Below are 13,763 nucleotides of genomic sequence, written 5' to 3'. Positions count from 1 at the left end.
TGCCCTGGACCGGGATGTTTTTGGGTTGATTCTGGGATGTTTTTGGGGTGATTTTGGGTTGATTCTGGGATGGTTTTGGGTTGATTGTGGGGTGTTTTTGGGTTGATTCTGGGATGTTTTTGGGGTGATTTTGGGCTGTCCTGGGCCCTGCAGGGCCGCCCTGCAGTACCTGGAAGAGCAGCCCGTCCTGACTGCCCTGGACCAGGATGGTTTGGGGTTGATTCTGGGATGTTTTTTGGGGTGATTTTGTGGTGATTTTGGGCTGTCCTGGGTCCTGCAGGGCTGCCCTGGGCTGGGGTGGTTTTGGGTTGATTCTGGGATGTTTTTTGGGATGATTTTGTGGTGATTTTGGGCTGTTCTGGCCCTGCAGGGCCACCCTGCAGTACCTGGAGGAGCAGCCCGTCCTGACCGCCCTGGACCAGCAGCTGCGGAGCTGCCGGCGGCGCCTCCTGCAGCGGCTGCAGCGCGAGGCCAGGGCCGACGGCCGCCACGGGGACACCCTGGGGACGGTGGCCCGGGGGTGGCTGCGGCGCGCGGCCGCGCTGGCCGTGGAGGTGACACCAAAACCCCAAAGTGGGACCAACCCCAACCCCGCCGTGCTGAGGCTGGGTCCCTGTGGGGCTGCTCCTGTCCCCGTCCCGGTGCCACTCTCACCCCTGTCCCCGTGTCCCCGCAGCCCCAGGCCGGTGTCCCCGACGTGCAGCTGTGGCTGCTGCGGGGCCAGACACGGGTGGCCTCGGCCCGTGTCCCCGCCACCGATGTCCTGCACTCCCCGAACGGCCCCGGCGCCTGCGGCCAACTCTGCGGGAGGATCGTCACCCTGTTCCTGGTGGGAGATCCTGCTGTCCCTCTGTGTCCCCTCAGTGTCACCTCGGTGTCCCCTGCTGTCCCTCTGTGTCCCCTTGGTGTCCCTCCATGTCCCCTCTGTGTCCCCTTGGTGTCCCTCCATGTCCCTTTGGTGTCCCTCCGTGTCCTCTCGGTGTCCCCTGCTGTCCTTCCTTGTGCCTTCCATGTCCCCTCTGTCCCTGCTCCATGTCCCCTCTCTATTCCCACCTCATCTCCTCCAAGTCCCTGCTCTGTGTCCCCCCACGTGTCCCCTGTCTGTCCCCCCATGTCCCCTGTCTGTCCCCCCGTGTGTCCCCACTCCGGGTGACACTGTGCCACACTCTGTGTCCCCAGGGCTGCGGGGACAGCCAGGCCCAGGTGCGAGTGTGGCTGTGGCTGGGCCGAGTGGCCGAGAGCGGCGAGCTGGCCGGGCTGCTCGGGGGGAGCCTGCGCTTCTACTGCCAGATGGTGGGGACAGCAAGGGGACAGGGATGGGGACAGTGTGGGGACAGGGGAGGGGACAGTATGGGCACAGCATGGGGAGAATACAGGGAACAGCCTGGGGGACAGGGGAGGGGACAGCAAAGGGAAAACACGGGGACAGTAAAGGGAGAGTACAGGGGACAGCATGGGGATAGTGGGGACAGGGATGGGGACAGCATGGGGACACCACAGGGGACAGCTGGGGACATGGGGATGTGCAGCGTGGACAAGGGAGGGGACAGCACGGGGAGAGTACAGGGGACAGCATGGGGACAGTGGGGACAAGGGAGGGGACACCACAGGGGACACCACAGGAACAGCATGGGGACAGCAGAGACAGAACAGGAGGGGACAGCAGGGAGGGGACAGCAGGGAGGAGGCAGCACCTGGGAGGGGACACCTGGGAGGGGCCAGCACCCCACAGTGTCCCCTAAGGCCAGGCCCAGTGTCCCTAAGGCCAGGCACTGTCCCCGCAGTTCGAGAACCAGACGCGCCTGTTGGGGACGTGGGGGCCCCGGCTGTTTTTGGGGCGCCCCACGTTCTCCGACAGCTCCGGCCGGGCCCTGCCCCCCCCGGAGGAGCTGCGGCCCCCCAAGGGATGGAGCTGGGACGGGCCCTGGAGCGTGGAGCGGCCGCGGCGGCGGTGAGCGCGGGGGACGGCCACCCCTGTCCCTGCGGGAGCGCGGTGACACCAGAAGTGTTCCCCGGTGTCCCCAGGGTGACACCAGCCGTGTCCCCGATGTCCCCAGGGTGCCAGCACGGGCAGAGGGCGCAGGGACCGTGGTGCTGGAGGAGCTCTATGAGAACCAGAGCCGAGAGCCCGGTGGGGACTGGACCAGCACGGCCAGCACGGACGCCGTGAGTGGGGGACAGCGTGGGGACAGCACGGGTGACACCGGAGTGTCACAGCTCAGCGCCCGCCTGGTTTTACAGAAGGGAGTGGCAGTGCCACCAAAAGAAGAGGTGGCGTGTCCCCAGGGCTGGCACGTCACCAGTGACTGGCAGGTGGACGTGGAGGGGGCTGAGGATGAGGACGGTGAGTGGGGGGTCCCTGGTGGGCACAGCAGAGTGGGGGGCACAGGGATGGGGTGACGGGGATGGAGGTGACAAAATGAGGGTGACAGGAGGGGCTGGCAGGGATGGAGGTGGCAGGGATGGGGTGACAGGGCTGAGGGTGACAGGGATGAAGGTGACAAAATGGGGGTGACAGGGATGAAGGTGACAAAATGGGGGTGACAAGGGACACGGTGGCAGGTACGTGGTGGCAAGGAGCTGAGCCCTGTGTGTGCAGGTTGGCACTACGGGGTGGGCACGGAGGATGGCAGCCCCCCGGCAGCGTGGCACAGCGAGGGACAGCAGTGCCACACCCTGCGGCGCCGGCGCTGGCTCCGGGTCCGCCACAGGGACAGCGACAGCTGGGCACAGGACACGGACACCTGCAGCAGCCTGGTGACACTCACGGGGGGTGACAAGGATGGGTGGCAGGGTGGGGGTGACAGGGATGGAGGTGACAAAGAGAGGTGACAAGGATGGGGTGTGATGGGGGATGAGGGTGGTGGGTTGGGGTGATGGGACGATGACGAGAGGGAAGGGGGTGATGGGGATGAGGCCGGCAGTCCCTGTGCCACACTGTCCCCGTGTCACTGAGTCCCCGTGTCCCCGTGTCCCCTCCAGGACCCCGAGGAGCTGTGGGAGGACGAGGCCTGGCAGCCCGAGTGCTTCTGGGGCTGCACCTTCCAGCCCAAGGTCCCGGCCGGGCCCCGGTGCCGCCGGCGGCGCTGGCAGCGCTGCCTGGTGCCCGCCGAGCCCGGGGCCACCGTGGCACCCGTGTTCCTGCTCCGGGAAGCCCCGGTACGAACGGGAGGGACCCGGGAGAACGGGAGATGTGGAGATGGAAGGGAGGGAAGAGGGACGGATGGAGCCCTGTGGAGCGGGGCCATGGTGGGACAGTCGCACACGGGACAGGGGGACAGGGGACAGCAGGGTCCCCCCAGCCCAGCCCTGTCCCCTCCCAGGACACCGAGGAGCCGGCCCAGGACAGTCCAGAGGTGGCCCTGCAGCAGCCACCGCCCTTCATCCTCTGCAGCTTCCAACGTGAGCCCGGGGCCGGGAGGGACCGGGGACAGGCTGGGAGTGACTGGGAGGGACCGGGAGTGACCGGGAAGGGTCGGGAGTGGCCGGGGGGGAACTGGGAGTGACTGGGAGTGACCGGGGACTTCCAGCCCCCCCTGACCCCCGGCTGTCCCCAGGCCCCGGCCGCTTCCAGCTCCGCTGTTACATCTTCCAGGCGCTGGATCTGGCGCCCGGCAGCTCCAGGACCTCCATAGGTGAGACCCCTCCTGTCCCCGGACGCCGCCCCGCGGGCAGCCCCGGGCGCTGACGCCGTCGCCGTCCCCAGATGCCACCGCGCACGTGTCGTTCGTGTCCCTGAGCCAGCGCACGGGGACGGCGCGCGGGGCCCTGGACCCGCGCTGGGAGCAGACGCTGCTGTTCCCCCGGGTGCCGCTGTTCGGGGACCCCCGAGGCGTCGGGAGGGACCCCCCGGCCGTGGTGGTGGAGGTGTGGGACCAGCGGGGACAGGTACGGGACACTCCGGGCACGGGGAGGGAGGGATGGGAGCAAAGGAGGGGATGGGGATGGGGGATCAGGGGTAAGGATGAGCGGTCAGGGATGGAAGGATGGAGGGATGTGAAAAGAGAGGGAGGGAGGAAGGAGGGAGGGAAGGAGGGAAGGGTGGGAGCAGAGGGATGGAGGGATGGATGATGGATGGATGATGGATGGATGGAAGGAGGGATGGATGGATGGAGGGATGGATGGATGATGGATGGATGGGACATTGATGGATGGAGGGATGGATGGATGGATGGATGGATGGACGGATGGAAGGAGGGAGGAATGGATGGATGATGGAGGGAGGGATGGATGGATGGAACATGGATGGAGGGCTGGCAGGAGGGATGGAGGGACAGGGGCTCAGGGATGGAGGGACAGAGGTCAGAAATCAAGGGACAAGGGGATCAGAGATGGAAGGATGGAGATGTCAGGGATGGAAGAACAGAGAGATCAGGGATGGACGGACAGCAGGATCAGGGCTGGAGGGGCAGGGATCAGGGCTGGAAGGATGGGGCTGTCGGGGCTGGAGGGGCAGGCACAGCCCCGGCCGGGCCAGCCCCTGCTCCGGCTCTCCCCCAGGGCCCCGCGGTGCTCCTGGGCCGCTGCGTGTGCTCCCCGCGGGTCTGGCTGGACGCGGCGCTCCGGGAGCCGCCCCGGCTGCAGCCCCACGCGCTGCGGGGCCCGCGGGGCGCGGCCGGGGAGCTGCTGGCGGCCTTCGAGCTCCTGCAGGAGCCCCAGGTGAGGCGGGGACACTGCGTGACACTGGGGTGACACAGAGGGCACCCAGGGCAGGGGTGGCATCGTCACTGTGTCCCCTCCATGGCAGGACGGGTCCCCGGCTCCGCTCAGCCCCCCGCCCCTGAGCAAGGACGGGTTCGGCATCCCCCCGGAGCTGCGGCCGCGCCTGCAGTGGGTGGCGCTGGAGGTGGGAGCCACCTGCGGGAGGGGACAGCGTGGGGACAGCCCGGGGGACAAGGGGGGAACAGGGAACGGGGTGGGGACAGGGATGGGGACAGGGTGGGGACAAGGGGGGAACAGGAAATAGGATGGGGACAGGGCTGGAATGGGGACGGGGATGGGAGTGAGATAAAGGTGGAATGGGGATAGGGATGGGACAGGGATAAAGGTGGGATGGGACAGGGATGGGGACAGGGATGGGACAGGGATAAAGCTGAGATGGGGACAAGACTGGAGATGCATCCTGGGCGTGCCACAGGGTGTGGGCAGAGCTGAAGCTCCTGGCGTTGGGGACAGGGACATGGGATGGGGACAGAACAGGGACAAGAACAGGAGCCAAGATGAGCGCGGGCACAGAGGGGAGGAGGCAAAGCCAGCACAGGAGTGGGGACAGCAACACGGATGGGGACAGGGGTGAGGACAGGGACACGGACGGGGACAGGAGTGGGGACAGGGACCCGGATGGAGACAGGGACACGGACGGGGACAGCACCTTGAGGCCCCCCCGAGGTGCCAGGCCGGTGTCCCGCAGGTGCTGGCCTGGGGGCTGCGGGGGCTGCGCGGGGCCGTGCGGGAGCCGCGCCTGGAGCTGCAGTGGGGGGAGCAGAGCCTGTGGACGCCCCCCATCGAGGACATGGCCACCAACCCCAACTTCCCCAGCAACGCCTTCCTGCTCACCCTGGTGAGGGCAGGAGCGGGCCCGGGGGTGGCTGCGGTGACCGGGCTGTCCCTGACCTGTGCCCGGCCGTGCCCGCAGGCGCTGCCCGAGCAGGAGCGCTTCGTGCCGCCCGTCCGCCTGCGGCTCTGGCACCGCGCGGGCGCCGAGCGGCAGCTGCTGCTGGGCCAGGCCAGCGTCAGGGAGCTGGGCCGGTACCGGTGCCCCCCGCCCTGCCAGGAGCCTGGCAACGGCTCTGACACAGTTGTGTCAATGCCAGGTACGGCCCGTGCCATCCCTGACCATCCCTGGTGCCACCTGTCCCATCCCTGCCCATCCCTGGTTCCATCTGTCCCATCCCTGGTGCCACCTCCCATCCCTGCCCATCCCTGGTGCCACCTGTCCCATCCCTGCACGTCCCTGGTGCCACCTGTCCCATCCCTGGTGCCACCTGTCCCATCCCTGCCTGTCCCTGGTGCCACCTGTCCCATCTCTGCCCATTGCAGGTGCCACCTGTCCCATCCCTACCTCACCCTTTGTACCCCCTGCCCATGCCATCTGTCCCCTGCCCTATCCCTGCCCCATCCCAACTGTCCCCTGTCCCATCCCAGCTGTCCCCTCCCTCATCCCCGCTGTCCCTGTGTCCCTCAGACGAGCTCCTCTCCGTGCCCGCCTCCTCCAGCCCCTGCAGGCGTTGGTGTTCCCAGTTCCTGGCCATGGCCATGTCCCCGGCCAGGATGGCTCAGGTGAGTCCCCCATGTCACCTGGCACCAGCCCTGGCACCGCTGGGGGCTGGCACTGCCCGGCCCCGTGCCTCAGTTTCCCCAAGAGCCCTTTGCTCCCTGCAGGACCTGCTGGGCTACCTGAGGAGCAGGCGGGCTGAGGATGAGGTGGGCACAGGGACGGGGACAGGGGGCGCCGGGGAGGCCACCAGGGCCACCTGTGCCCACCTGTGCCCACCTGTGCCCACCTGCTCCTGCTCCCTGCCAGGACGAGGAGGATGAAGACGAGGAGGATGAGGACGATGAGGAGGAGGAGGAGAGGGAGAGGGACTGGTGGAGCAAATTCTATGCATCCATGGAGGACAAGGAGCCCAAATCTCCATGGGGAACCAACGGGGACAGGCTGAAGGTGAGCCAGAGCCTGGGATGGGGACAGGGACAGGGACAGGATGGGGACACAGAGAGGGACAGGATGGGGACAGGGACAGGGAGGATGAGGGGAGTGAGTGAGGACAAGGAGTGGGATGAAGCTGAGGGGGACAGGGATGATGATGAGGATGAGGAGGGAATGGGGACAAGAGATGGGGATGAAACTGAGTGGATAAGGGATGATGATGAAGGTTGGGACAAGGACAGGGATGATGATGAAGATGGGGACAAGGACAAGGTTGATGATGAAGCTGGGGAGGGGACACGGATGAGGAGGGACTGGGGACAAGGATGAAGGATGAGGAGGGAATGAGGATGAGGAGGGAATGGGGACAAGGATGATGACGAGGAGGGACTGGGGACAAGGATGAGGATGAGGAGGGAATGGGGACAAGGATGATGATGAAGCTGGGGAGGAGACAAGGATGAGGAGGGAATGGGGACAAGGATGATGATGATGAAGGTGGGGAAGAGGACAAGGATGAGGGTGAGGAGGGAATGAGGATGAGGAGGGACTGGGGACAAGGATGAGGGTGAGGAGGGAATGGGGACAAGGATGGTGACGAGGAGGGACTGGGGACAAGGATGAAGAAGGGCCCGGGGCTGCCGTGGGGAGCTGCCCTAGATCTGGCCCTGGCTGCCCCGAGCCCGGCCCTGCCCGCAGATCTACGGCTGCGAGCTGGAGGCCGTGCCCGAGTTCCAGGCGCTGCAGGATTTCTGCCAGAGCTTCCCCCTGTGCAAACCCGGCCGCGCCCCCGAGCCCGTGGGCACCTTCAAGGTGGGTGAACCCCCCAAATGTGGGACCCCCGGGGCGGGCGGGACCCCCCGAGGCACCGCGGGGTCTCTCAGGGGCTGTTCCGCATCTACCCCGTGCCCGAGGGCGCCGCGGCCCCGCCCGGCCCGCGCTGCTTCCAGCGGCTGCCGCCCGCGCAGCCCCAGCCCTGCCTGGTGCGCGTCTACGTGGTGCGAGCCTTCGACCTGTCCCCCCGCGATGTCACCGGCCTGGTGAGGACAGCGGGGACCCCCGGGGCGGGGCGGGGCGGGGCGGGCCCGGTGTCACCGCCCCGGTGTCCCCTCGTGCCCCCCAGAGCGATCCCTACGTGCGGGTGGCGCTGGGCAAGAGGACGCTGGGGCAGCGCGACCACTACGTGCCCAACACCCTGGAGCCCGTCTTCGGCAGGTGCGCACGGGTGGCACTGGTGGCACTGTCACCCCCGGGGGGGTGGCACTGGTGGCACTGTCACCCCCGGGGGGCACTGGGGGGGACTCAGCAGGTCGCCATTGCCAGTGCTGTTGTGCCACCAGATCCCTGTGACATTCCCTGTGCCACCACCTGTCCCATCCCCTGTTCCCCCAGCCGTCCCATTCCCTGTGCCATCACTGGTGCCATGTCCCCGTGTCCCCTCCTGTCCCACTCCCTGTCCTGCCCTGTCCCTGTGCCCTCACCTGTCCCATTCCCTGTGCCACCACCTGTCCCATTCCCTGTCCTGCCATGTCCCCACCTGTCCCACTCCCTGTCCTGCCATGTCCCTGTGCCACCACCTGTCTCATTCCCTGTGCCACCAGCTGAACCATTCCCTGTCCTGCCATGTCCCTGTGTGCCCTCCTGTCCCACTCCCTGTGCCCTCACCTGTCTCCTGTCCTGCCCTGTCCCCTCCTGTCCCACTCCCTGCCCTGCCATGTCCCGTGTCCCCATCTCTCCTGTCCCCGCGGGTCTCCCTGTCCCCGCGCCACCCCCGGGCTGATGGCGCCGCTGCCCCCAGGATGTTCGAGCTGACGGCCACCATCCCCCTGGAGAAGGACCTGCGGGTGACAATCATGGACCACGACAAGGTGCCCCCGGACCAGGAGATCGGCAGCACCACCATCGACCTGGAGGACCGGCTGCTGTCCCACCACCGCGCCCACTGCGGGCTGCCCGGCCTGTACCACACGTGGGTGGCACGGGGACACGGGGAGGGGACACGGGGAGGGGACACGGGGGTGACATGGGGAGGGGACACAGGGGACATGGGGAGGGGACACGGGGGGCTGGGAGGGCACAAGGAGGGGACACAGGGGGCTGGGAGAGGGGACAGAAGGGGACACAGAGGGCAGGACAGGAGGGGACACAGGAGGTGGGACAGGGAGGGGACACAGGGCACGGAGACACAGGGAGGGGACACAGGGGCACAGGAGGGGACAGAGGGCACAGAGACACAGGGAGGGGACACGGGGGCACAGGAGGGGACATGGGGGACTGGAAGGGGGCACAGGAGGGGACACGGGAAGGGGGCACAGGAGGGACAAGGAGGGACACGAGGAGCTGGGAGGGGGGACAGGAGGGGGCACAGAGGGCAGGACAGGAGGGGACACAGGAGGTGGGACAGGGAGGGGACCCAAAGGGGGAGGTGGCAATGGAGGGACAAGGAGGGACACAAGGAGCTGGGAGAGGGGACAGGAGGGAACATGGTGGGCACACGGGGGCACCAGAGGATGGCAGGGAGCGGGCACAGAGGGATTTGGGACATGGTGAGGGGTAGGATGGGGGGCACAGAAGGGTTTGGGTGGCACAGGAGGGTGGCATGGAGTGGGCACAGAGGGATTTGGGACACGAGGAGGGGCAGGATGGGGGGCACAGGAGGATGGCAGGGAGTGGGCACAGAGGGCCGGGGCGGGCACAGGGGTGGCTCCCAGCAGAGCAGAGGTGCCACTGGCGTGTCCCCAGCGCGGGCCCCGCGTGCTGGCGGGACCAGCTGTGCCCCAGCCGGGCCCTGGAGCTGCTGGCGGCCGCCCGGGGGCTGCGCGGGCCCCGCTTCAGCCGCGGGGGCACCGCCCTGAGCCTGGGCGGGCAGCGCTTCCTGCTCAAACACTTCGGTGAGGGGGGAATGGGGGGCACCGGGGGGCTGGGAGGGGTTTGGAGGGGTCTGGGGGGCGGTTTGGGGTGGATTTGGTGGGGGTTTGGGGGGTCTGGGGGGCGGTTTGGGGTGGATTTGGTGGGGGTTTGGGGGGTCTGGGGGGGATCTGGTGGGGATTTGGGGGGGTCTAGAGGATGCTGGGAGGATGTGGAGAGGGTCTGGTAGGGGTCTGGGAGGTTCTGGGGAGGGTTTGGGGGGATCTGGTGGGGATTTGGGGGGGTCTGGAGGATGTTGGGAGGGTCTGGTGGGGGTTTGGGGGGTTCTGGGGGCGGTTTCGGGGATCTGAGGGGGTTTGGGAGGATGTGGGCAAGGTCTGGTGGGAGTTTGGGGGTTCTGGGGAGGGTCTGGGGTGGTTTGTGGGGATCTGGGGAGGGGTTGGGGGATATGAGCGGGTCTGGGGTGTCTGGGGTAATTTGGGGGTGTCTAGGGTGGGTCTGGGGTGGTTTCTGGGAATCTGAGGGGGAGGGTTGGGGGTTCTGGGTGGGTCTGGGGTGTCTGCGGTAATTTGGGGGTGTTGAGGGGGTCTGGGTGGCTCTGGGGACGATTTGTGAGATCTGGGGTCTCTGGGTGGCTCTGGGGAGGATCCGGGCGTGTCTGTGGGGTGACAGCGGGGCGGGTGACAGCGGCCCGGTGTCCCAGAGCGGCGCCGCCCCCCGCCCCGCCACGCCGGGGCCCCCCGGGAGCGCCTGGCCCTGCACGTGCTGAACCGGTGCGAGCTCGTCCCGGAGCACCTGGAGACGCGCGGGCTGCAGAGCCACGCCCGGCCCGGCCTCGAGCAGGTGACACCGGGGACATCGTGGGGACAGGGACAATGGGGACACGGAGGACAGCGGGGACATCACGGGGACAGGGACACCGGGCTGGGGATGACAGTGACACCTGGCGGGGAGGGGTGATGGGGACATCGGGGTGACAGAGAACGTGGGAATGGGGACATTGTGGTGGCAGGGACATTGGGGATGGGGACACTGGGGTGACAATGACACTGGGAATGGGGACACTGTGGCAGGGACACTGGGGATGGGGACACTGTGGTGACAATGACACTGGGAATGGGGACACTGGGGTGACAGGGACACTGGGGATGGGACATTGTTGTGACAATGACACTGGGGTGGGTGCCAGGGACCCCAGGAGTGGGTGATGGGGCAGGGGGGTGACAAGGACAGGTGCTGGGGGGGACAAAGGGACCCCGCAGTGATGAAGAGTCTAGGGTCATGGGGACAGTGAGGGGACACTGGGGGACACTTGGGGACATGGGGCCGGTGCCAGCCCATCCCGCTGTCCCCAGGGCAAGGTGCAGATGTGGGTGGACATTTTCCCCACCAGCCTCGGCCCCCCCGGGCCCCCCGTGAACATCGACCCCCGCCAGGCCGAGGGGTGAGTGAGGGACAGGGACACCCCCGTGGGGACAGAGACACCCCTGTGGGGACAGGGACAGCCCCGTGGGGACAGGGACACCCCTGTGGGGACAGGGACACTCCAATGGGGACAGGGACAGCCCCGTGGGGACAGGGACACCCCTGTGGGGACAGGGACAGCCCCGTGGGGACAGGGACAACCCCGTGGGGAGAGGGACAGCCCCGTGGGGACAGGGACAGCCCTGTGGGGACAGGGACACCCCCATGGGGACAGGGACACCCCCGTGGGGACAGGGACACTCCAATGGGGACAGGGCCAGCCCCGTGGGGACAGGGCCAGCCCCGGCAGAAGGTGACAGACCCGTCCCTGTCCCTGTCCCTGCCGAGGTACGAGCTGCGCTGCGTGGTGTGGAACGTGCGGGACACGGAGCCCGGGGACATCAACCTGCTGGGCCAGCGCATGAGTGACATCTACGTGTCCGGGTGTGTCCCCATCGTGTCCCCTGTCACCCCCCAGCTCCTGTCCTGCTCGCCCCAGAGCCCCCGGCAGGTCCTTTGTCACCACAGGGTCCCCAGGGTCCCTGTCACGCCAGGGTGTCCCCATCCGTGTGGGCACAGGGGTGACAGTGGTGTCCCCTCTGGGGTGGCACGGGGGTGACAGCAGTGTCCCCTTTGGGGTGGCACAAGTGGCTGGAGTGGCACAGAGGTGACAGGAGTGTCCCTGCAGGTGGCTGGATGGGCTGGGGTGGGTATAAAGGTGACAGCGGTGTCCCCTGGGTGGTGGCACCGAGGTGACAGCGCTGTCCCCACAGATGGCTGGATGGGCTGGGATGGGTACAGTGTCTCCTGGGGGGTGGCACACAAGTGACAGTGGTGTCCCCTGTGGATGGCACACAGATGACAGCGGTGTCCCCTGGGGTGGTGGCACACGGGTGACAGCGCTGTCCCCGCAGGTGGCTGGACGGGCTCCCCGAGCAGCGGCAGCACACCGACATCCACTATCGCTCCCTGGACGGCCGCGGCGCCTTCAACTGGCGCTTCGTGTTCCCCTTCGAGTTCCTGGCGGCTGAGAAGCTCTGCGCCATCCGCCGCAAGGTCGGGGCACAGGGAGGGGACAGGGAAGGGACAGCGAGGGGACAGCGAGGGGATATCTGTGACCTTGCCCTGTCCCCGGGCAGGAGCACGTGTGGAGCCTGGACGAGACCCTGCTGAAGGTGCCGCCCAAGCTCATCCTGCAGGTGTGGGACAATGACAAGTTCAAGGCGGACGATCTGCTGGGTGAGAGACCCTGTGACCACCGGGGGGACACTGCAGGGGACAGGGGACAGCCAGTGGAGACAGGGAGTGGCCAGTGGGGACAGGGAGCACCCATTGGTGCTAAGGAGCTCCCACCAGTGACAGGGAGTTCCCAGTGGTGATAAGGAGGACCCATTGATGATAAGAAGCCCCCACTGTTTATAAGGAGGCCCCATTGATGATAAGAAGCTCCCACCGATGACAAGGAGCTCCCATTGGTGACAAAGAGCTCCCACCTGTGACAGGGAGCTGCCACTGGTGACAACGAGCTCCCACTGTTGATAAGGGGGACCCATTGATGATAAGAAGCTCCCACTGTTTATAAGGAGGACCCATTGATGATAAGAAGCTCCCACTGGTGACAAGGAGCTCCCACTGGTGATAAGGAGGACCATTGATGATAAGGAGCTCCCCCAGGTGACAAGGAGCTCCCCAGGTGACAGAGCCGTCCCCTGGCCTGTCCCGCAGGGATCCTGGAGCTGGAGCTGACCCGGCTGCCCCGCCCGGCCCGCAGCGCCCGCCTGTGCCGGGCCTCGCCGTCGGAGCTGCCCTGGTTCTCGTGGCCCTGGTTCTCCCTGCCCGGCTTCCTCCGGGCGCGGCTCTCCCGGGCCTGGCTCTCCCTGGCGCGGCTCTCCCGGCTCGGGCTGCCCCTGGCGCGGCTCTCCCGGCGCCTCTCCCGGCGCTGGCTCGGCGCCCGGGCTCTGCAGCCCCTGAACCTGTTCCGCAGGCGGAGGGCGCGGGGCTGGTGGCCCTGCACCATGCACGAGGACGGCGGCCAGCGCCTCTCGGTGAGTTGGGGACGGGCTGGGGACACCCGCACGGGGCTGGGGGACACCGGGGACAGATCCAACCGCCCCCCCCCCCCCCCCCCCCCGGGCCTGCAGGGGAAGCTGGAGCTGAGCCTGGAGCTGCTGTCGGCGCAGGAGGCCGAGGAGCGGCCGGTGGGGAAGGGCCGGGAGGAGCCCAACAAGCACCCGACCCTGCCCGAGCCCAGGTGAGCCGGGGACAGCAGGAGGGGACAGGGGACAGGCTGAGCACGGTGTCCCCCCAGGAAGGGGACAGGCAGTGGCTGAGCCCGGGAACAGGAGGTGGCCGAGCCCGGTGTCCCCGGTGGCTCAGCCCGGTGTCCCCATGGGCAGGGGACAGGCGGTGGCTGAGCCCAGTGTCCCCGCTGGCCCCTCAATAGGGGACAGGCGGTGGCCGGGCCCGCTGTCCCCGGTGGCTCAGCCCGGTGTCCCCGCAGGCGCCCCAAGTCCTCGTTCCTGTGGCTGACCTCTCCCCTCCGCCTCATCCGCTACGGCGTCCGCTGGCACTGCCTGCTGTGGCTCGGGCTGGGGCTGGCGGCGCTGCTGCTGCTCCTGCTGCTCCATTCCTTCTTCCCGGTCAGCACCGCCCCCCAAACTCCCGCTGTCCCCCCTGAACGCGCTCTGAGTGCCCGTGTCCCCTGCAGAGCACCCTCAGGGTGAAGGTGGCTGAGGCGCCCCCGCTCCTGCCGGCCACGAAGCATCCCCGGAGCGAAGGCTGA

The 13,763-nt window shown here is 67.7% G+C and overlaps 1 protein-coding gene across 1 annotated transcript in view; it reads left to right on the top strand.

Annotated features, from left to right (window-relative positions):
- FER1L5 (fer-1 like family member 5) overlaps positions 1-13,763 on the top strand; it is a 22,271-nt gene extending 8,508 nt beyond the window's left edge. Inside the window, exons 23-52 of the mRNA XM_054289162.1 lie at positions 371-554; positions 677-829; positions 1,180-1,293; positions 1,785-1,951; positions 2,058-2,344; positions 2,600-2,757; positions 2,983-3,159; positions 3,324-3,402; positions 3,558-3,635; positions 3,707-3,888; positions 4,501-4,659; positions 4,748-4,846; positions 5,411-5,813; positions 6,185-6,279; positions 6,382-6,423; positions 7,349-7,462; positions 7,534-7,689; positions 7,773-7,864; positions 8,448-8,618; positions 9,392-9,540; positions 10,221-10,360; positions 10,873-10,961; positions 11,330-11,425; positions 11,896-12,037; positions 12,121-12,220; positions 12,707-12,831; positions 12,946-13,026; positions 13,123-13,232; positions 13,482-13,620; positions 13,689-13,763. Coding sequence (XP_054145137.1) covers positions 371-554; positions 677-829; positions 1,180-1,293; positions 1,785-1,951; positions 2,058-2,344; positions 2,600-2,757; positions 2,983-3,159; positions 3,324-3,402; positions 3,558-3,635; positions 3,707-3,888; positions 4,501-4,659; positions 4,748-4,846; positions 5,411-5,813; positions 6,185-6,279; positions 6,382-6,423; positions 7,349-7,462; positions 7,534-7,689; positions 7,773-7,864; positions 8,448-8,618; positions 9,392-9,540; positions 10,221-10,360; positions 10,873-10,961; positions 11,330-11,425; positions 11,896-12,037; positions 12,121-12,220; positions 12,707-12,831; positions 12,946-13,026; positions 13,123-13,232; positions 13,482-13,620; positions 13,689-13,763 — 4,156 coding nt within the window. The remainder of the gene's footprint in view (positions 1-370; positions 555-676; positions 830-1,179; positions 1,294-1,784; positions 1,952-2,057; positions 2,345-2,599; positions 2,758-2,982; positions 3,160-3,323; positions 3,403-3,557; positions 3,636-3,706; positions 3,889-4,500; positions 4,660-4,747; positions 4,847-5,410; positions 5,814-6,184; positions 6,280-6,381; positions 6,424-7,348; positions 7,463-7,533; positions 7,690-7,772; positions 7,865-8,447; positions 8,619-9,391; positions 9,541-10,220; positions 10,361-10,872; positions 10,962-11,329; positions 11,426-11,895; positions 12,038-12,120; positions 12,221-12,706; positions 12,832-12,945; positions 13,027-13,122; positions 13,233-13,481; positions 13,621-13,688) is intronic.

This window comes from Melozone crissalis, unplaced genomic scaffold (assembly GCF_028551555.1).
Source record: "Melozone crissalis strain CALT ecotype California unplaced genomic scaffold, PUWL_Pcris_2 ptg000064l_1, whole genome shotgun sequence".
NCBI classification, from domain to species: Eukaryota; Metazoa; Chordata; class Aves; order Passeriformes; family Passerellidae; genus Melozone; species Melozone crissalis.
This window is presented reverse-complemented; position numbering and strand designations above follow the sequence as displayed.